The sequence below is a fragment of the Phocoena sinus genome, chromosome 3 (assembly GCF_008692025.1).
Source record: "Phocoena sinus isolate mPhoSin1 chromosome 3, mPhoSin1.pri, whole genome shotgun sequence".
Taxonomy (NCBI): domain Eukaryota; kingdom Metazoa; phylum Chordata; class Mammalia; order Artiodactyla; family Phocoenidae; genus Phocoena; species Phocoena sinus.
The window spans coordinates 80,703,689-80,726,957 of NC_045765.1; the positions used below are offsets into that span (position 1 = coordinate 80,703,689).

General features: G+C 36.6%; 1 protein-coding gene across 11 annotated transcripts in view; it reads left to right on the plus strand.

Annotated features, from left to right (window-relative positions):
* Nucleotides 1-23,269, plus strand: part of APC (APC regulator of WNT signaling pathway) — a 148,779-nt gene that overhangs the window by 89,450 nt on the left and 36,060 nt on the right. For all 11 annotated transcript variants that reach the window (XM_032625539.1, XM_032625538.1, XM_032625543.1 and 8 more), the window contains 2 exons: nt 2,180-2,263; nt 19,249-19,353. In XM_032625539.1, coding sequence (XP_032481430.1) covers nt 2,180-2,263; nt 19,249-19,353 — 189 coding nt within the window. The remainder of the gene's footprint in view (nt 1-2,179; nt 2,264-19,248; nt 19,354-23,269) is intronic.

A 23,269-nucleotide genomic window follows, 5' to 3' on the forward strand; every position in this document is an offset into this window, starting at 1 on the left:
TTGGCAAGTAATGACAATTTTGTCTTTTCCAGTCCTTTTTTTCTCTTTGTTTTAAATAAGAGCTCTAATACATCTTTGAATAAAAAGCAGTGATAATTTGTCTTCTTCATCTTCTCTTGGCTCTAAAAGGAATCCTTCTGAAATTTCACCATTAAGTATGTTGTTTACTCAAGGTTTTTGATACCATTTATCAAGTTAAGGAATTTACCTTCTATTCCTAATTTGTTGAGAGTTGTCCTGAATTCATGTTGAACTATATTACTATATTATTTTTTTAAATCAGTTTTGCAAAAGTAATACCATCTCCATATGCCAGAACAAGTAAGCATTTTTTGTTAAACATAATTTCATAAATATTCAAGATTGTCATATAGAGAATGGAAAGAAATACTACTGGCTTCTTCCATTTTCATGTTGAGTAACAGAAGCACAAAGGTTGTTGTGTCAGAAATCATCAAGGCACAGACTTGACTTCAGGATTTAGTCACCTAATAGCAATACAGAAATGTAGTTCTGTGGAGAGGAGTATTAGATATGATTTCCTTTTTCATCCTCTGAATATTAAAAATTTTGACTTAGGACTTTATTGGTGAAGGGGAGCTAGTTACATAGAGGAGAACAATAAAATATTACAAATCCACTAATTGTATGTAGTTTCATTGCTTGTGTAATGCCAGGAAGTATTTACCATCTGATGTAGAGGTGATCACTCATCTTTACAGTCTCTTTAGAAAGCTACCAAAAGCACAGGTATTTCTTCTTCAGCATGTTTTCATGATGAAAATTGGATGTGGTAAAATTTCTTAATTAAAGAATACTATTTACCTTAGGTTCACTATTTTCAGAATTATGATATAGGATCAGCACAGTTGTAGTGTTACAAAGGAAGGAAAGTAGGGAGGGAGGGAGGAAGGAAGGATTCTTTTTTGGTGAGTGCAACTTTTTTGAGCTTTTCTGTGTTTGTTTATCATAACATTGGAAAATAGCAACCGTAAGCATTTTTACTATGGCAATAAAATTGTAAGAACATTGCATTTAAGCAAAATTAGATATGCTCAAAGGGTAAGTTTTGTATGTAAGTTTTATAACTATATATACTTAAAGCTATTTGTTACTGTACTTTTATTATTTATCTATTGAGGTATACATGCTCAGAAATCTTTTATTGATGGGTGCATAATCATAAAAGTTTGGAAATGACTCCATCTAGCTTCTAATACTTTTTTCCCATTGAAACAATTACTCTTTTTTTTTTTTTTTTTTTTTTTTTTTTTGCAGTACGCAGGCCTCTCACTGTTGTGGCCTCTCTCGTTGCGGAGCACAGGCTCCGGACACGCAGGCTCAGCAGCCATGGCTCACAGGCCTAGCTGCTCCGCGGCATGCGGGATCTTCCCAGACCGGGGCACGAACCCGTGTCCCCTGCATCGGCAGGCAGACTCTCAACCACTGTGCCACCAGGGAAGCCCCCGGCAGTACTTGTTTTTAAAACATATACTTGAAAACACTTTTCCCACATTTTTTCAGTTCCACATTGTTTGATCTATACTTACTGCTCTGTGTTCACTTGAAGGTCTCAGGATATGGGCAGAGCAGTAGCTCTTACCATCATTATGATCTTAGTGTTGGGAATAAAAATAATGTTTAGCTGCAGTAGGTATTTGGGAAAGCTAAATCTGAAAGGTACCACTGACTTGTAATAAGAATAACTTTGGGTAAGATTATTCTTACTGTTTAAAGCCTGATGTTTATTAAAACAAATCAGCTGCTCTTTCCCTTTACAGGTATACCATGCTTTGTATAAATCCATTACACTGTACTGACACCTGGATTAATATAGAACATTAAATTCAGATGTAATTTTCTCTTTGTTGAAGTAGTTTTTGAGACTAGCTTTTAAATACCAATTTCACACTATATGCATCATACAATTTGATATATGACTTGTATTTTTATAGTTTTCCTAAGTAGATCTAGAGATCTGTTGTATAAAGTTAGATTTATTTAAAAAATTGAACTGATCCTAATATGTCATCAGTGTATGAATATATATACATATGTAATTCTTATATAAGAGTGGTTTGGTATAACCCCAAGCTGTTAAATGGTAACCATAGTACAGTTATTTAAACCAATGTTTTTAATAAAAATAGATCTAATTTGGTTACTTATTTTATTTTAGCGAAGAATAACCAGAATTCAACAAATAGAGAAGGACATACTTCGTATACGACAGCTTTTACAGTCCCAAGCAACAGAAGCAGAGGTTAGTAAATTGTCTCTTTTGTTTGCAGACATAAATATAGGTAGTTATTCTAAGAAGAGGAAATAGGTATAATTAACGTGGCATCATTGAAATAGGTCCTCTAAAGAATTGAGACACTTAATAAGTTTATAAGTTTTTTCACTAAATTAAATAGATTTCAAAAACCTTTACTACTTTGGTTTCTTCATAACTTTAAGGCAGTTAAAGTTTATAGAGCCATAAACACAGATACCTTACTTCAGTTATCTGTTTTCATATAATCAGATAACTAACTTAATTTGGCTACTAACAGTTTGTAAATAAGCTATCTCTTTGTTTGTAATCCATAGTAAGAATTGATCATACACATATATCTATGCTTACTCTACAAACTCCATTAAAATGACAGTAAAAGGATAAAATGAAAAATCACAAATACCAGGGGAGGTGACATCAATAAAATTTGGGGAGCTGGAAAGCAGGTAAACAAATTACTCTTCTAGCTTATGGTAGAGAGTTGATCCCTGAGTCAGCAGTAGGAAGTCAGGAAGCAACCCATTTTACACTGTGGAGTCCTACAAGATTCCAGAATTGGTTACACCTGGATGTGCTACCTCTGGATGTGGGGATTAAGAAAGAGGTTAAAAGCAAGAGGATGACTGAAAGTTTAAGAAGCCGGTGGAGCCTCCAGAACCTCTCTTCAATCTGCATGGCTAAGTGACTACTACTTTCCAGTCTCAGCAAAAGCTGAGAGATTTATTCTGGAAAAGGTAAAACAAAGGGTTTTTGGATAAGGGTAATCCTAGTATAGTTGAAGTTGGGAGGGAGGTATCATACTAAAAACTGAAATAAGTGAAAATTTCCTTACTGAATGCTGAAACCCTCATTGGCATCCAGCTTTATAATACAGGCAAGTTTCTAGAAGCAACTTCTCTAAGAAATGAGACTAACCCAGGAAGAGAGACCTAAAGGTACTGACACTGGAGGATTCCTCAATAAAACATCCCAGCTAGACCACCCTACTGGATGGCTACAGCTGACAGACTCCATCCTTTAGGCATAGAGCTTCATAGGCAGTCCATTCCTAAATATGGCTAGACAGCTAAAGACCACCAGAGATTTTAAGAAAGTTTCTAATAAAAAAGATTTAATGGAAATAAAGACTATGCAAGAAGAAGAAAACTTAAAGATAGAACTAACATTAATATTCTCAAGATAAAAGATAATTCATCCATAAAGTGAGAAAATGATGGTATACAAAAGGAACATTCAGAGAATTTAAAAAAGAGTTCTTGGGAATTAAAATTGTAATAGTAGAAATGAAAAACTCAACAGAAAGGTTAAAAGATAAATTTCTCAGAAAATAGCACAAAGGAATAATGCAATGGAAAATAGAAAAGATAAGAAAGTCAGAGAATTATTCTAGGAAGGTTCAATATCCAAATAAAAACGGGGTTCCAGGAAGAGAATGGACAAACTAGAGGAAGGAAATCCTAAAAATAAATTAAAATTCCCCAGAACTGAAGGGCATAGTTTTCCAAATAAAATGGTCTCTCCAGTATCCAATGCCACAGATGAAAATCCCACACTAGGTACATCATAATGAAATTTCATCTCACTGAGAATAAAGAGAAAATCTTAAAACCTTGTAGAGAAGGAGAAGAAAACAAATTTCACACAAAGAAACAGGAATACAAATGTCTTTAGGTATATGAACAGCACACTAGAATCTGGGAAGTAGAGTAGCAATTTCTTAAAACTTCTGTAAGATTATTTTCAGCTATGTTCCCAAACCAGTTCTCTGACACCACTAGTTGTCCTACAGTTCAAATCAGTTCTGACACTACCCAGACTTAGCGTAGACCCTACATTTAAGGGTAAAGTTATTCACAAGACTGCCCTCACTTCAGGTACCAGGCAAGTTTCAGGTGTCCCAAACCATCTGCACTCTGCCCAGCTTGTTATAAATTCTACCCAAGTGGGTGTATTGCACTACAGTTCAGTTCTGACATTAACTACTTGGAGGGAGCCTAGACCTTACAGGTTAAGGGCAGAGCCCTTCACAAGACTACTCCCACTTCAGATGCCAAGCCTCCCATACTTCTGCAAATTTGGGGTGTCCTACAACAGCCTTAGGTTTGATAATTCACTTCAGTGACTCAGAAGTCAGTAAAAGTTCTACACTTATGATTACAGTTTTATTATAAAGGATGCAGATCAGGAACAGCCGAGTGAGACACATAAGGCAGGACCTAGAGAAGGTGAGGGTGGAGGATGCAGAGCTTCCGTGATCTCTCATGGAATCTGGACACATCACTCTCCCAGGACATCTTTGTGTTCACCAAGCAGGAAGCTGCATTGAGCTTCAGTGTCCAGAGTTTTTATTGGGGTTTCATTATGTAGGCATGCTTGATTAAACAAGTGGCTACATGATTGAACTCAGATTCCAGCACCCTTCCCATCCCTGGAAGTCAGTCTTGACTAGTTCAACCATCTAGTCACATGGTTGGCCTTTCAGGTGACCAGCACCCATCCTGAAGCTATCTAGGGATCCCCCATGGGTCACCTCATCTGCATGGCAAGCTCAAGAAATTCCAAGGGTTTTTGAAGCTCTGTGCAAAGAACAAAGGGACAAAGACCATATATATATTTTTTTTATTATACCACACAAGGCTATAAATTTATCTCTAGTCAACTGCCTATTAAATTTGAGAGTAGAATGCATTTTCAGATAGTCAAAGTATCAAAAATATGTATTTCTCTATACTGTTTTCTGGAAGCTATTAGTGGATATAGTTAAAATGAGAAAGTAAAGCAAGAAAAATGAAGATTTGGGATCCATTTGGGATCCAAGACATAAAGAATACAATACAAGAGAAAGACATGAAAGACTCCCCAGAATGAAGATGAAGGGAGATTCTGAGACTAATGATAGAGAAAGTAACGAGTCCCTGTTGGTACAATTGAGAAGATTCTGGGAGAGATGAGTCTAAGAAGATGAAATCAGTAGACTACTTAATGTTTTTGAATTTATTGAAAGGAAAAGAAATTTACACAGTAGGAGAGAAACTGTGAGGGTGTCATAAGTACACAGAACACCAAATAAACAAAACAAAAAAAAGATACTCCATGGACAACGAGAAGTTGTAAAGGAAAGAATCATAGTATACTACCTGTCACTCATGACTATAATTTAATAGTCAAAATAATGCAAATAGGGAACAACTTATCTAACTATAAAATGTAAATTGGACAAATAGAGGAACAGGATGAGTGTGGTGTGTTAAGGGTGGAATATTGATAAAAGAGAAATCAGTCCTCATCTTACATAATAGGAAATCAATAAATGAGGCATTAAACTAAGAAAAGCAGAACCTAGCAACACAAGCAGGTTATTTAGAGATAGAGAAGTGAGTTCAAAAAAAAAAAAAAAAATCCTCTGAAGGAGATGAAACTGTTTGCCTTAAGATAGCAGGAAATGGGACAGAGCAAGCAAGTGTGAAAGACCACTGTTCATTGTCACAAGGCTTTAGAACTAATGATTATTTCAACTGTGTGTAACTATGATAAAAATAAAACATAAAAGAGCCAAGGCCATCATTTAGAAGATATTTATACTTATCTTCCTCTATAATCTGGATTGGCTTAATAATTAATACCTTGATAATGGTGATTAGTAAAGAACTTAAGAGGAGCTTAGAGAAAGCAGAAACGTTGGTAGCAGTATATCCTAGGAAAAGTCATGTTTAATATACTATCAGTGAGTAACAAGAAGACCAAGCAGTGGAAGTATGGGGAAGGTACTATCTCAGTGGAACACAAATACTGTATATTTATACATGCTAGAAACTGAATGTTACTGAGGCTTGTGCGTATTTGTCAGCTCTGCAGCTGAAATTTGGTTTTGATCACCATATAGAAGGATGGGGGTGTAAAAGACCATCCCCTCACCTATCTGTTTATAGCCAGCGAATTTGGGCACTTCTCACCTTGTTTATAGGTAAATAATAAGAAAACCTACATGGGTCTTAAGTGAACTATTGCTGAATAAGTCTCGGAGAAGCATGTGGGAGGCTCAGAGAAAATAAATTTTCAGGAAATTATTTGCTTCTTTAGTCAACTGCAGGAAGACCTGTCTCTGTGCAACAGGAGCAAAAGAAAAGCTGAATAAAAATCCACATTGAACAATAAACAACAGAATTGTTGCTATGAAAAATTGGCTCAGTATTTGGGGACAGATTTGAGACACATCAATGGAAAGTTTCTAACATGCAGCCAGATTCAGACTCACATTCCAGATCATGAAAAAAGAAGAGACTGCAAAGAGTGAAACATCAGCATAGTGCTGTTTTCTAAATATAATTCCTAAAAACACAATGAAGCATTTACTGATATTTTTAAATGTTTATGATATACAAAGTAGCATGTACACTTTGATCCCATTTTTTAAAAGATATACACAAACATAGTGTATCAGAAATAATATGAAAAGGCAGATAACCATTCTTAATACCTCCTAGTTTTTCTGGTTTGGCCAGTTGTTTTGTAACTTTTTTATACTAACGATGTCCAGTTTTTATAATGAGAGAAAACTTTTGTATACAAAACAAATTTGTCATGTCCTGTCATGGCCAGCACATATTTTCCACCTGTGGAAAATTTGATCAAATAATGAACAGTTCTGTTTTGAGCCAAAAACAGTGCAGGCCCATTTATACACAGGGAAGACAACTGTTTCTAATGTTAAAAGTACAGGTTTTGAAAGTGTAGAGTCCTTTTTAAGACTATATTTGTCCATGCTTGTCTTTTTAAATATCTTTGGATTCAGTACATCTAAATTTGAAATATGTGGAAACATGTATTTGCTAAATAGGCAGTTTAAGTACAGTGCAATCGTCATATTGCTAAAAGTAGTTTAACCTGGCTGTCCTAAGTCAATATAAACCAAATATTTGTAATATAAAGAATAAGTGTCCTTTTTGCAATGTTGACTCTTAAGGACTTTAAAAAAAAACCCAAAAAACCAGTATCTCTTTGCTTCTTATTCAGTGTCATTGACATTACTCTATGTGGCGTTCTGGTTATTATCACCCCTTTTGGCTTTCCAGTGTAGTTTATCTGTGTTTTGGTGGTGTTGTTTTTTTTTAATATAGCAGGTTCTTATTAGTCATCAATTTATACACATCAGTGTATACATGTCAATCCCAATCGCCCAATTCATCACACCCCCACCCCCCGCCGCTTTCCCCCCTTGGTGTCCATATGTTTGTTCTCTACCTCTCTGTCTCTATTTCTGCCCTGCAAACCGGTTCATCTGTACAATTTTTCTAGGTTCCACATACATGCGTTAATAATATATGATATTTGTTTTTTTCTTTCTGACTGACTTCACTCTGTATGACAGTCTCTAGATCCATCCACGTCTCTACAAATAACCCAATTTCGTTCCTTTTTATTGCTGAGTAATACTCCATTGTATATATGTACCACATCTTCTTTATCCATTCGTCTGTCGATGGGCATTTAGGTTGCTTCCATGACCTGTCTATTGTAAATAGTGCTGCAGTGAACATTGGGGTGCATGTGTCTTTCTGAATTATGGTTTTCTCTGGGTATATGCGCAGTAGTGGGATTGCTGGGTCATATGGTAATTCTCTTTTTAGTTTATTAAGGAACCTCCATATTGTTCTCTATAGTGGCTGTATCAATTTACATTCCCACCAACAGTGCAAGAGGGTTCCCTTTTCTCCACACCCTCTCCAGCACTTGTTGTTCATAGACTTTCTGATGATGCCCATTCTAACTGGTGTGAGGTGATACCTCATTGTAGTTTTTTTTTGTTTTGTTTTGTTTTTGCGGTACGCGGGCCTCTCACTGTTGTGGCCTCTCTCGCCACGGAGCACAGGCTCCGGACGCGCAGGCTCAGCAGCCATGATTCACGGGCCCAGCCGCTCTGTGGCATGGGGGATCTTCCCAGACCAGGGCACGAACCCATGTACCCTGCATAGGCAGGTGGACTCTCAACCACTGCACCACTAGGGAAGCCCTCATTGTAGTTTTGATTTGCATTTCTTTAATAGTTAGTGATGTTGAGCAGCTTTTCATGTACTTCTTGGCCATCTGTATGTCTTCTTTGGAGAAATGTCTATTTAGGTCTTCTTTGGAGAAATGTCTATTTAGGTCTTCTGCCCATTTTTCAATTGGGTTGTTTTTTTTTTTTAATATTGAGCTGCATGAGCTGTTTATATATTTTGGAGATTAATCCTTTGTCCATTGATTTGTTTGCAAATATTTTCTCCCACTCTGAGGGTTGTCTTTTTGTCTTGTTTATGGTTTCCTTTGCTGTGCAAAAGGTTTTGAGTTTCATTAGGTCCCATTTGTTTATTTTTATTTCCATTACTCTAGGAAGTGGATCAAAAAAAATCTTGCTGTGGGGGCTTCCCTGGTGGCGCAGTGACTGAGCGTCCGCCTGCCGATGCAGGGGACATGGGTTCGTGCCCCGGTCCAGGAAGATCCCACATGCTTGCGTACCGCAAAAAAAAAAAAAAAAAAATCTTGCTGTGATTTATGTCAAAGAGTGTTCTTCCTATGTTTTCCTCTAAGAGTTTTATAGGGTCCGGTCTTACATTTAGGTCTCTAATCCATTTTGAGTTTATTTTTGTGTATGGTGTTAGGGAGAGTTCTAATTTTATTCTTTTACATGTAGCTGTCCGGTTTTCCCAGCACCACTTATTGAAGAGACTGTCTTTTCTCCATTGTATATCCTTGCCTCCTTTGCCATAGATTAATGTACCATAGGTGCATGGGTTTATCTCTGCATTTTCTATGTTGTTCCATTGATCTATATTTCTGTTTTTGTGCCAGTACCATATTGTCTTGATTACTGTAGCTTTGTAGTATAGTCTGAAGTCAGGGAGTCTGATTCCTCCAGCTCCATTTTTTTCCCTCAAGACTGCTTTGGCTATTCGGGGTCTTTTGTGTCTTCATAAAAATTTTAAGATTTTTTTGTTCTCATTTTGTAAAAAGTGCCATCGGTAATTTGATAGGGATTGCATTGAATCTGTAGATTGCTTTGGGTAGTATAGTCATTCTCACAATATTGATTCTTCTAATCCAGGAACATGGTATATCTCTCCGTTTGTATCATCTTTAATTTCTTTCATCAGTGTCTTATAGTTTTCTGCATATAGGTCTTTTGTCTCCCTAGGTAGGTTTATTCCTAGGTATTTTCTTCTTTTTGTTTCAATGGTAAATGAGAGTGTTTCCTTCATTTCTCTTTCAGATTTTTCATCATTAGTGTATAGGAATGCAAGAGATTTCTGTGCATTAATTTTGTATCCTGCAGCTTTACCAAATTCATTGATTAGCTCTAGTAGTTTTCTGGTAGCATCTTTAAGATTCTTTATGTATAGTATCACGTCATCTGCAAACAGTGACAGCTTTAATTCTTTTCCAATTTGTATTCCTTTTATTTTTCTTCTCTGATTGCCGTGGCTAGGACTTCTAAAACTATGTTGAATAATAGTGGTGAGAGTGGACATCCTTGTCTTGTTCCTGATCTTAGAGGAAATGCTTTCAGTTTTTCACCATTGAGAACGATGTTGGCTGTGGGTTTGTCTTATACGGCCTTCATTATGTTGAGGTAGGTTCCCTCTATGCCAACTTTCTGGAGAGTTTTTATCATAAATGGGTGTTGAATTTTGTCAGAAGCTTTTTCTGCATCTATTGAGATGATATGGTTTTTCTCCTTCAATTTGTTAACATGGTTTATCACATTGATTGATTTGCATATATTGAAGAATCCTTGCATCCCTGGGATAAATCCCTTTGATCCACTTGATCGTGGTGTATGATCTTTTTAATGTGTTGTTGGATTCTGTTTGCTAGTATTTTGTTGAGGATTTTTGCATCTATATTCATCAGTGATATTAGTCTGTAATTTTCTTTTTTTGTAGTATCTTTGTCTGGTTTTGGTATCAGCGTGATGGTGGCCTCATAGAATGAGTTTGGGAGTGTTCCTTCCTCTGCAATCTTTTGGAAGAGTTTGAGAAGGATGGGTGTTAGCTATTCTCTAAATGTTTGATAGAATTCACCTGTGAAGCCATCTGGTATTAGACTTTTGTTTGTTGGAAGCTTTCTAGTCACAGTTTCAATTTCATTACTTGTGATTGGTCTGTTCATATTTTCTACTTCTTTCTGGTTCAGTCTTGGAAGGTTATACCTTTCTAAGAATTTGTCCATTTCTTCCAGGTTTTCCATTTTATTGGCATAGAGTTGTCTGCAGTAGTCTCTTAGGATGCTTTGTATTTCTGTGGTGTCTGTTGTAACTTCTCCTTTTTCATTTCTAATTTTATTGATTTGAGTCCTCTCCCTCTTTTTCTTGATGAGTCTGGCTAATGGTTTATCAATTTTGTTTATCTTCTCAAAGAACCAGCTTTTAGTTTTATTGATCTTTGCTATTGTTTTCTTTGTTTCTATTTCATTTATTTCTGCTCTGATCTTTATGGTTTCTTTCCTTCTACTAACTTTGGGTTTTGTTTGTTCTTCTTTCTCTAGTTCCTTTAGGTGTAAGGTTAGATTGTATATTTCAGATTTTCCTTGTTTCTTGAGGTAGGCTTGTATAGCTGTAAACTTCCCTCTTAGAACTGCTTTTGCTGCATCCCATAGGTTTTGGATCATCGTGTTTTCATTGTCATTTGTCTCTAGGTATTTTTTGATTTCCTCTTTGATTTCTGCAGTGATCTCTTGGTTATTTAGTAATGTATTGTTTAGCCTCCATGTGTTTGTTTTTTTACGTTTTTTTCCCTGTAATTGATTTCTAATCTCATCGTGTTGTGGTCAGAAAAGATGCTTGATATGATTTTAATTTTCTTAAATTTACTGAGGCTTAATTCGTGACCCAAGAATGTTCTGTGCGCACTTGGGAAGAAAGTGTAATCTGCTGTTTTTGGATGGAATGTCCTATAAATATCAATTAAATCTATCTGGTCTATTGTGTCAGTTAAAGCTCATGTTTCCTTATTAATTTTCTGTTTGGATGATCTGTCCATCATTGTAGATGAGGTGTTAAAAGTCCCCCACTATTGTTGTGTTACTGTCGATTTCCTCTTTTATAGCTGTTAGCAGTTGCCTTATGTATTGAGGTGCTCCTATGTTGGGTGCATATATATTCATAATTGTTATATCTTCTTCTTGGATTGATCCCTTGATCATTATGTAGTGTCCCTCCTTGTCTCTTGTAACATTCTTTATTTTAAAGTCTATTTTATCTGATATGAGTATAGCTACTCCAGCTTTCTTTTGATTTCCATTTGCATGGAATCTTTTTCCAGCCCCTCACTTGCCATCAGTATGTGTCCTAGGTCTGAAGTGGGTCCCTTGTAGACAGCATATATATGGGTTTTGTTTTTGTATCCATTCAGCGAGCCTGTCTTTTGGTTGGAGCATTTAATCCATTCATGTTTAAGGTAATTATTGATACGTATGTTCCTATGACCATTTTCTTAACTGTTTTGGGTTTGGTTTTGTAGGTCCTTTTCTTCTCTTGTGTTTCCCACTTAGAGAAGTTCCTTTAGCATTTGTTGTAGAGCTGGTTTGGTGGTGCTGAATTCTTAGCTTTTGCTTGCCTGTAAAGCTTTTGATTTCTCCATCAAGTCTGAATGAGATCCTTGCTGGGTAGAGTAACCTTTGTTTTAGGTTCTTCCCTTTCATCACTTTAAGTATATCATGCCACTCCCTTCTGGCTTGTAGAGTTTCTGCTGAGAAATCAGCTGTTAACCTTATGGGAGTTCCCTTGTATGTTATTTGTTGTTGTTCCCTTGCTGCTTTCAGTAATTTTTCTTTGTCTTTAATTTTTGCCAATTTGATTACTATGTGTCTCGGCATGTTTCTCCTTGGGTTTATCCTATATGGGACTCTCTGCACTTCCTGGACTTGGGTGGCTATTTCCTTTCCCATATTAGGGAAGTTTTCGACTATGATCTCTTTAAATATTTTTTCAGGTCCTTTCTCTCTCTCTTCTTCTGGGACCCCTACAATGCTAATGTTGGTATGTTTAATGTTGTCCCAGAGGTCTCTTAGGCTGTCTTCATTTCTTTTCATTCTTTTTTCTTTATTGTGTTCTGCAGCAGTGAATTCCACCATTCTGTCTTCCAGGTCCCTTATCTGCTTTTCTGCCTCAGTTATTCTGCTATTGATTCCTTCTAGTGTATTTTTCATTTCAGTTATTGTATTGTTCATCTCTGTTTGTTTGTTCTTTAATTCTTTTAAATCTTTGTTAAACATTTCTGGCATCTTCTCAACTTTTGCCTCCATTCTTTTTCCAAGGTCCTGGATCATCTTCACTATCATCATTCTGAATTCTTTTTCTGGAAGGTTGCCTATCTCCACTTCATTTAGTTGTTTTTCTGGGGTTTTATCTTGTTCCTTCATCTGGTACATAGCCCTCTGCCTTGTCATCTTGTCTATCTTTCTGTGGATGTGGTTTTTGTTCCACAGGCTGCAGAATTGTAGTTCTTCTTGCTTCTGCTGTCTGGCCTCTGGTGGTTGAGGCTATCTAAGAGGCTTGTGCAGCTGTGTTTATTTTTTCCTTGATCGAACTTAACTACACTCTATTTTTTAAATTGTTTCTAAAGAGACAGCTTTTGTTTTTATTGAGCAGCACTGTGTTTTTCTTTAATTTATTTATTTATTCATTTTTGGCTGCATTGGGTCTTCGTTGCTGCATGCAGGCTTTCTCTAGCTGCGGCGAGCAGGAGCTACTCTTTGTTGTGGTGCATCAGCTTCTCATTGCAGTGGCTTCTCTTGTTGTGGAACACGGGTTCTAGGTGCACGGGCTTCAGTAGTTGTGGCTCGCAAGCTCTAGAGTGCAGGCTCAGTAGTTGTGGCTTGTGGGCTTAGTTCTGTGGCATGTGGGATCTTCCCGGATCAGGACTTGAACCCCTGTCCCCTGTGTTGACAGGCGGATTCTTTACCACTGTGCCACCAGAGAAACCCTGTAATTTCTTTTTTGATGTTTTATGCTTTGAGTTTTTGCTTCTTTCTAGCTTATTTAATTATAGTTAGTTTTTATTCCCACCATCTTTCTTTTTTTTTCTTTTTTTTTTTTTTTTTTTTTTTTTTTTTGCAGTACGTGAGCCTCTCACAGCTGTGGCCTCTCCTGTTGTAGAGCACAGGCTCCGGGCGCACAGGCTCAGTGGCCATAGCTCACGGGCCCAGCCCCTCCGCAGCATGTGGGATCCTCCTGGACCGGGGCACGAACCCATGACCCCTGCATTGGCAGGCAGACTCTCAACCACTGCGTCACCAGGGAAGCCCCCCACATGTTTCTTATATTCTGATTATTGCTATTTGGCTGCATCAGCAGGGTTTTTTTTTGCTATTTCTAAATCAATATTCACATTTTTTCTATTTGATTGACTCCTTTATGTGTATGAAATAGCCCTCCTTAATTCCATTTAATGCTCTTCACCTTGAATTTTATTTTGTTTGCTATTAGTATTACTGCACTGGTCTTCTTTCTGTCATCATTTGCTTGGTGTAACATATTCCCTGTCTGTATATTTCCAAATTTTACCAACTTTCTGGCCTCTGAAAATTCCTTTAAAAAATTGTCATTTGTTAATAACAATTCTCATTTTCCAGCACAATTATAAGGTTATTGCAGGTTGGGGGCTTGTTTGTGTTTTTTGTATTCAAATTTTTATTTAGATCATTGGATTTGGGGCTGACTGTCTACCACTGTGACCTAATCTAATTCTTGTTTCTTTTTGTTATAATAATGGTCATATCATTTATAGTCTAAAATGTTTACATTTATTCAGTGAATGAAAACTAAAAGAAGGTGCTATGTCTTATTCGAGAAAGAAAACTCTAATTTTGCTGTTTCATGTTTCTTTATTCCATTATTATCATTTTTCTAATATAGATCAGAGAGAGAAGCTTGAAGATAGAGAAAACTGGGAATCAGATACACATAAATTAGGTCACATACAGTGTAGACAAGAAAAGAAAAGATGTCTGCTAAATAATTTCTCTACCGTCAAGCATCTTATTTTATTTTATTTTTTTTCAGTATGGGGGCCTCTCACTGTTGTGGCTTCTCCCGTTGTGGAGCACAGGCTCCGGACGCGCAGACTCAGTGGCCATGGCTCACGGGCCTAGCCGCTCCGTGGCATGTGGGATCCTCCCGGACCGGGGCACAAACCCACGTCCCCTGCATCAGCAGGTGGACTTTCTACCACTGCGCCACCAGGGAAGCCCCTGAAGCATCTTATAACACTGTCTTTGCCCTGCCTGCTGACAACTCTGGGTTAGGGTCTAGATGTGGAACATAATTCAGATGATGTAATTATTACACATGATTCAAATCTCAAAAGTTCCAAAAGGATATGTGAGGCAACCAGTGCTGCCACTTTCTTATGTATCATTTCAGACAGGTTGTTTACTGGCAAACTCGTACATTTGGGAGTGGGGGTTGCTCAGAAGGGTGCAAACTGTGAGGTAAATTATGGCATGGTTTAACAATCTCTAGAAAATAGCCAATGAGAAATATTTATTAAAATCCCATGCAGAGTACTCTTACAATCCATTAATAAGGAGACAACCACACTTACAAATGAGCAAAAGATTTGAATACACGTTTCACCAGAAAAATATATAGGAATGGCTAATAAACACATGAAAATATGCTCAACATCATTAGTCACTAGGGAAATGCAAGTTAAAACCACAATGAGATACCACTTCACACTCATTAGGGTGGCTGTAATCATAAAGAAAACAGTAAGCATTGGCAGAGTTATGGATAAATAGAAGCCGTCATACATTGCTGCTGAGAATCTAAAATGGTTTGGCCACTTGAAAAGTGTGGCAGTCACCTGAAGTATTAAACGTACAATTATCGTATGACACAGCAATTCCACTTCTAGGTATCTATCTAAGAGAAATGGAAACATGTCCACACAGAGACTTTCACTTGAATGTTCATGGCAGTATTATTCACAATAGCCCAAAAGTAGAAAAATGCAAATGTGTATCAATTGGTGAATTAATAAACAAAATATGGTATACCCTTACAATGGAATACTGTTTGGCAATAAAAAAGAACAAATTGATGACACATACTCTAACAGAGATGAACCTCAAAAACATTTTACTAAATAAAAGTAGCTAGACACATAAGTCCACATATTCTGCTTATAATTAATGTACAGAAAAGACAAATTCATAAAGACAAAGTAGATTTATAGTTACCTGAGGCTGTGGGTGGGAATTGGGATTAACTATAAAGGGTTCTTTTAGAACACAAGGGATCTTTTTAGAGTGATGAAAATGTTCTAAAACTGGAGTATTGTGATGCTTGGTAAGTTTATTAAAAATCATTGAGCCGTACACTTAAAGTGGGCCAATTTTGAGATATGTAAATACCTCAACAAAATTGTTTTGTTTGTTTTTTTAATTTTTTTAGTCCTAGGATAGAAAACTGGGGAAGGTGTCCAGCAACTATGGGAATAAGGAAACTAGATAGGATTATTCTTTCAAAGGAATCAGAAACAATCTCTTTGTTCTCAGTGTTAGCAGTAATTTTAGATGGTGATCAAAGAACACAGACAGGCCTGTAGCCTAGGATCAATGAAAGAATAAAGGGAAGTAAATAAGTAAAGAAAATTAAAGATAGTAAGTGTTAAATATTACTTTGTGCTCTAGAGTCAGACTGCTTGGGTTGTGATCCCAGCTCTGGCTCTGCCATTTACTAGGTATGTGACCTAAAGCCAGCTACTTATCATCTGTGCCTCCTCAGTTTCTTCATCTGTAAAATGGGGATAATAATAGTATGTGCTTCATAGAGTTGATGTAAGGATTAAATAAATCAATAGATGCCAAGTGATCAGTGCATAACAAACATTAGATTTTTTTTTAACTTCATTATTTTCATCATTATCACCATCATCAGTTGGGCCTGGCAGTCCTGCAGGCCTACTGTGTTTCTCTGGATCCGCCCTTCTCTCTCTACTGGAAATGACTATTTCTGATGTCTACTAATCTTCGTCCTTCTAATAATTTCATCTCCTCCTTCACAGAGAAAACAGTAGCTATCGTCAGAGCTCTCTCTCCTTCCTACCAGGAAGCATTCTGCCTTCCTTCCTGTGCTTTGGATTTTCAGTTCCTGCCTTCTCAGGAACTTTGTACTCTTACCTTGTTTCTCTCACATATTTATCTTCTTTCTCTTCTGTAGCATCTTTTCATTGGAATTTAAACATGCTCAAGTCTTATCTTTAAAAATAGAAAATGAACCTTCCTCAATTCCACCTCTCCCTGCAACTGTTCTTCATCTGTCCCCTTCTCGTCCTCATTGTCTTTTCCTAATCTTCACTCCAAAGGTGTTTCTAGACTCCAAGTCTGTATTTCCTCCCCACCATTCACACACACCAGTCTAGTCTCTATTCTCATAGTTTCACTGAAATGGATCATTGATAACTTCCATATTGCCAATTAAATTGACGTTTTCAGTCTTCATCTTGATATTTTCCACAATACTGAACACTGTTGCTTGAAATATTACACTCTTGGCATCTTTTTTGGTTCATACGCATTCCTTAAGACAAATTTCTCTTTTCTCTTTATTTTCTCTCCCTCCCTGAGACCATCTTATTTATACTTAGGGCTTCACTCACCAGCTATATGCTTTTGGCTCTCAAATTCATTTTTCTAGCCCTGAGCTCCAGACTCCTAAATCTGTGTACCTGCTCTGCATCTCTACTTAGTTGTCTTAAAGGCACTTTAAATCCAACATATCCAAAGCATAATTAATGATCTTCTCCTCCTAAGTCCTCCTTATGAGCCCCACATCCTCCAAAATACCCTCATTCTCCTTTAGTATTACCTATCTCTGTGAATGGTACCATCATTATTCAGTCGTGTGAGCTAAGGAACACAGGAGTAATTCTTGACAGCAGACCTCTTCCTCCACTCACCATATCCAATCTATCATGCAGTCTTTCAGATTTACCTCTGTCTCCACTGCCTTTATCTCCATCACTGCTTCCCTAGGTGTAAAGTACCATTATCTAATACCTACTTTAATACATAGTCTCCAAACTTGTCTCTTCTCTTTCCTACCTACTTAGACCATTTTAAATTTGACTTTAAAAAATCAAAATACATGCACCTTTTCCCATTAGTATTACTGGTATTAGTTATGTGAGGGCAAGAGTGCCATCTGAGAATCACACTAAATTCAGTAAAATCAGTAAGTTTTTTGTTTTTGTTTTTATCATCTTTCTGTTCTACTCTTCACACTGTAGTTCTTTGATGTTCTAGAGCAAGCCATGTTTCCTCCCAGCCCAGGTTCTTTGCATATGGTCTTCTGTTTACCTAAAACCTTCACCTTCTATCCCCATCCCATTTCCTAGAACTCCTGTTTGTATTTAGATGTCAGTTCAGACAACGCTTCCTAAGGGAGCTCTTCCCCCCAAGTCCCCACAACGTATGGCATCCCTCTGGTGTATATCCTTACAGCGCCCTGTACCCTTCCTCAGAGTACTTGTCAAAGTTTTAACTCTATTGTCATTTCTCTCATTATTTGATAGTATCCTTGACTAGACTGAAGCTTGAAGAGTGCGTTGAGCAGTGTCTGGTTTTGCCAATGCTGTATTCCCCAGCAGCTAGTGAAAGTAACCAACATGGCAGATACTCAGTACTCTTATATTGACGTCTTCAATTATGTTAGTGTCAAATCTTGGTGGATTTAGTGGGTTTTGTTTTGTTTTGTTTTGTTTTGCGGTACGCGGGCCTCTCACTGTTGTGGCCTCTTCCGTTGTGGAGCACAGGCTCCGGACACGCAGGCTCAGCGGCCATGGCTCACGGGCCTAGCTGCTCCGCGGCATGTGGGATCTTCCCAGACCGGAGCACAAACCTGTGTCCCCTGCATTGGCAGGCGGACTCTCAACCACTGTGCCACCAGGGAAGCCCGATTTAGTGGTTTTTGATTCATTTTGTCTCTAGATTGATTTTGTATTCTCTACTTTTGTTGATTTTGTTGAGTTTCGTAGTGTAATTTTCCCATGGTGATATTTTTTCTTCTGTTTCTGAATTACTGAGACTACCTCTCTTTTGCCTATATATAACTTACACTAGTTTATTGATGGAAATATTGGTAAATTATTAAGTCACATCTTAAATGGTCTAGGAAAGCTTTATGTTTAAAGAAATTTTAGCGGAAGCCATTTTGCAATACAGTTTTCCACTATTATGTCAAATTTCTTAAAGTGTAATTTTTATTTTTGGTTATCATTTTCCTAGGGCAGGCACATTTGTGATTGTTTCTATAAAAGGTAATGGAAAAATTATTTTATTTCTTTGATTCTGCAGTGATATTTTTTTCAAAGTGACTGCTTTATACTGGATATAATCTCTCTTGAAATGACTGCTTTTACTGGATATAATCTGTCACTTTCATTTTACATAGCAGATGGTGGCTACATTAGCAAAGGTTTTTGGTTTTTTTCAGATCAGAATCTTAAGAATTTATCTGTTGGTTTCATATGACTTTTATTAGCAGAAGATGTATTTATATATTCTGTGTATAAACATAGTTATACAGAAGGTGTTTCTAAGCTTAGGTTAATAGTTTAACTTACATTTGCAGCTCTAGTAAACGCCAGAGCCATGTGACCTTGCGGAAAAGACAGTTATTTGTTCTAGTTGGGTTATATCCCTGATAGTGATGTGAGCACAGCTGGTGGAGGATGGTGTTTCTGTGAGTCTCAGAAAATCCTTTGTCTTGTGTGGCTCTAATGCTCGAGGGACACACTTCACTTTCCTTTTACCGAAATAGTCGACAGTCAACCCTGCTGGAGCTGATGAAGTATAAAGTGCAGTTCCATGCTTTTGTAAACCTGTATAATTGAGGCATTCAAAGCTTTAAAGCAAGAACGAAGGAAAGCTCTGGGCTAAGAAAGCATACACCATTTTTGTATGTAATGATGTTAACTCCGTATTAACAGAGGTCATCTCAGAGCAAGCATGAAGCCGGCTCACATGAAGCTGAGCGACAGAATGAAAGTCAAGGAGTGGCAGAAATCAACATGGCAACTTCGGGTAGTGGTCAGGTAAATAAATTATTTTCTTAATTTTTTTTACAATTAACTATTTAAAAAGGAATACAGAGTGAGATGATTCTCAGAAAGATCTATAAATCTTATCTACTTTCTTAGTCTTGAATGGATATCTCCAGAAGAATTCGGTACCAAAATTCTATGTCGTTTTTCTTTATTATATCTAACAATAATGCTTTCAAAATTTCTAAGTATATTTTATAGCTCTGAATTGTGTGTCTCTGTTTTAGCCTGAAGTGATTTGCGTGAGAAGAATTTTTTTGAAAAATAAATACCAAGCTGCATTTTGGTCATATGTGATTTGACCTAGTTATTATTGCTTGTATTTGAATAGGTTTGCTCTTTTCTCTGTGGCATTCTTTGCAAAGACATTTTTATGTTTTTAAAAAATGGCCATAAGAACTTATAGTTCTTGTTTTATGTTGCACTTCAAGGTTACATAAATCTAGAAATTTAAATCCTATCACTGAAAAAGATGATTCTAATGCTCATACAGAGTAGAAACATAGCCTAATGATGTTTACTATTGTCATCTTTAGCAAAATTATGGACGTCAATTTTTTTTTTTTAATGTAGAACTATTATCTTGTTATGTTGCCATCAGTCTTCTATTAGAGTTTTATTGGAATGCATCCTACTATGACAGTATTTTTCTTTGGAGTGTTCTGTATTCTCCACATTTTTTCAATGAATATTTTATGTTGTAAATGAATCATTTTTTTAAATACAATTTCACTAAGTTAATTTTAAGGAAATTTTCTTACTGTTGATAGAAAATATTCCCTTAGTGTCTGTAGGTTACTTTTAATGATACTATTTATTTTAAAAGAGCCTGCTTCTATTAGTTCATTGAAATTTAAAGCTTAAAATGTCTCATACTTGAGTACTTAAATTCATTTTACTGAGTTAAAACAAAAAGATACTTCATTTTAATATTACTGGTGAGCACTGTAGTGGAGAAAACTCTATAGATGGTAAATTAGGGAAATTATATTTAAATAGCACATTTGGGTTATTTCTTTGTGTATTGTTTAGGGAATTCTTTGGGAACAATATGTGTTCCTACACATACGTAGGAAGAAGTTCTGTCTTTTTGATAGAAAAAAAAATTGTTTGCTTAGGATTAGACCCACTATTAGTGCTTTGGGTCGTATTCCAATTATTATATACTTTAACGCCTCACCTATCCAATAAGCTGGATATTCATTAAAAAAAGAGATCGAATCCCTATCACACTTCTTACGTCAAAATTAATTCTAAGTAGATTAGATTTGATGTCAAAAATGAAAACTATTAAAAATACTAAAAGATAAGAAGAAAATGAGGGTAGAATTTTTATAATCATGAAGTGGGTAGGAAACCATAAGAGAAAGGAACAGTAGGTTTTATATAAAAATGTAAAACTTCAATATGCCATAAAATCATAGCAAAGTTACAAGATCAAATTAATGATGCTACAGCTACTCCCAGATCCTAATGTAAGATGAGTGGTATACATCTGTGGGACTGTGATTCAGTTATGCCAAGATTCTTTTAACCTTTCTTAGTAGGATCTACCCATATGACAGCCGCTTGGGGTTTGTTCATTTGCTTTGTTTTATTATTTGCTCCAGAGACAAAAAACATTGACACTAATTAAAACTGAAAATAATCTTTTTGACTCTCAGGGTCACAGTAGCATGATCTATCAAAGCTCCTGTCCTGGTGCCCTTATCTCTACCACTTTGTGGAAATTCATTCTACCTCACCTGGTTTCCTGCCCACATCCACTCTGCCGGAATGATCTTTACATGAGTAAATCACCCTCTTTGAAAAATCCTTTGTTGGCGTCCCTTGGTTCTTAGAATAAGATAACCCTTTATTATGACCTGTATAATCTGGCTCCTTCCCAGCGTGTTAGCTTTATGTCACACTTTGCTCTCAGCACTTCTGCTGCACTGAGCTTTCAGGACCTCACCTTTCCTGGGCTTTCTCCTCTGCAGCCTGTGCACCGTCTGCTCCTGTTCCATGTAGTGCTCTTCTCATCCCACTTAACTCAGTTAACATCGGTTTATATGTGTCTGAGCTTAAGCATGACTTTCTCAAGAGGTTTGAACTGTTCACATCCCGTTATTAAAGGCTGTCCTAGCTTGTTCTTCTCCTTTGCAGACCACATTTGCAGTTTTATGTTTATTTCTGTGATTATTTCTCTTTTCCTCAGTAGACTGTAAGCTCCAGAAGGGCAAAGATCCTTCCCAATTTTATCCATTTTTATATCCCCACAATCCCTGATAAATAGTAGATAACAACAATAAATACATGTAGGTTGGAAGGAATGACTAACATCCCTTCTAGAAATAAGGTTTCTTGACCTGTGATTAATCTCTACTAGAAGTTAAATGAAAAGAGAAAGCTAAAAGTAAATTATACAGATCAGATCCCTGTTTGCCTAGTATATAACTGTGTGTGTAATTCATTTATGAATTGTTCCTCAGCTTTTCTGTTTAATGTTTAGAACCAGATCTCCAGTGATATAACCAGTAAGTAGTAATGAACTTCAACAAAGAGTGGGAAAGAGAGAAAATGGTAGGAGGACCTTTTTTGCTGCTAGTAATGTGTTTTTAAACATTTTATTATGGAAAATTTCAAATATATACAGAGGCAGACAGAATAATATAGTAATCTACATGAACCCTATCTACTTGCCCTCTCATTTTATTTTTGGAAAAGATCCCAGACATCATTTCTTGCATAAATACTTCACTGTGTATTTCCAAAAGATAAGAACACATTTTGGGGGGACTTCCCTGGTGGTGCAGTGGTTAAGACTCTGTGTTCCCAGTGCGAGGGACTTGGGTTCAATCCCTGGTCAGGGAACTAGATCCCACACGCATGCCACAACTAAGGAGCCCGTGTGCTGCAACGAAGACCTGGCACAACCAAATACATATTTTAAAAAAAGGAATACTTTTTTTTAGTTGAAGTATGGTTGATTTACAATATTGTTAGTTCCAGGTGTACAGCAAAGTGATTCAGTTATACATATATTTTTTTCCAATTCTTTTCCCTTATAGGTTATTACAAGATATTGAATATAGTTCCCTGTGCTATACAGTAAATTCTTGTTGTTTATCTAATTTATATATGTGGAGGTGTGTATCTGTTAATCCCATACTCCTGTTTCATCCCTCCTTCCCTTTCCCCTTTGGTAACCATAAGTTTGTTTTCTGTGTCTAAGATTACTTTTTTTAAAATTGAAGTATAGCTGATTTACATTAGTTAGTTTCAACTGTACAGCAAAGTGATTCAGTAATTTTTTTTCAGATTATTTGTATCTGTTAATCCCATACCATTAATCTGTCCTTTTCTCCTTCCCCTGTGATAACCATAAGTTTGTTTTCTGCGTCTATGAGTCTGTTTCTGTTTTGTATATAGATTCATTTGTATTATTTTTTTAGATTCCCCCATATAAGTGATATCATATAATATTTGTCTTTCTCTGTCTGACTTGCCTAACTTAGTATGATATTCTCTAGGTCCATCCATGTTGCTGCAGGTGGCAGTATTTCATTCTTTTTTGTGGCTGAATAAAATTCCATTGTATCTTCTTAAACTGATCATCTGTTGATGGGCACTTGGGTCGTTTCCGTGTCTTGGCTATTGTAAATAGTGCTGCTGTGAACATTGGGGTGTATGTATCTTTTCGAATTAGAGTTTTCCTCTTTTCTGGATTTATGCCCAGGAGTGAGATTGCTGGATCATATGGTAGCTCTATTTTTAGCTTTTTAAGGAACCTCCATACTGTTTTTCACAGTGGCCATACCAATTAACGTTCCCACTAACAGTGTAGGGGGGCTCCCTTTTCTCCACATTCTTTCTAGACTTTTTAATGATGGCCATTCTGACCGGTGTGAGGTGATACCTCATTGTG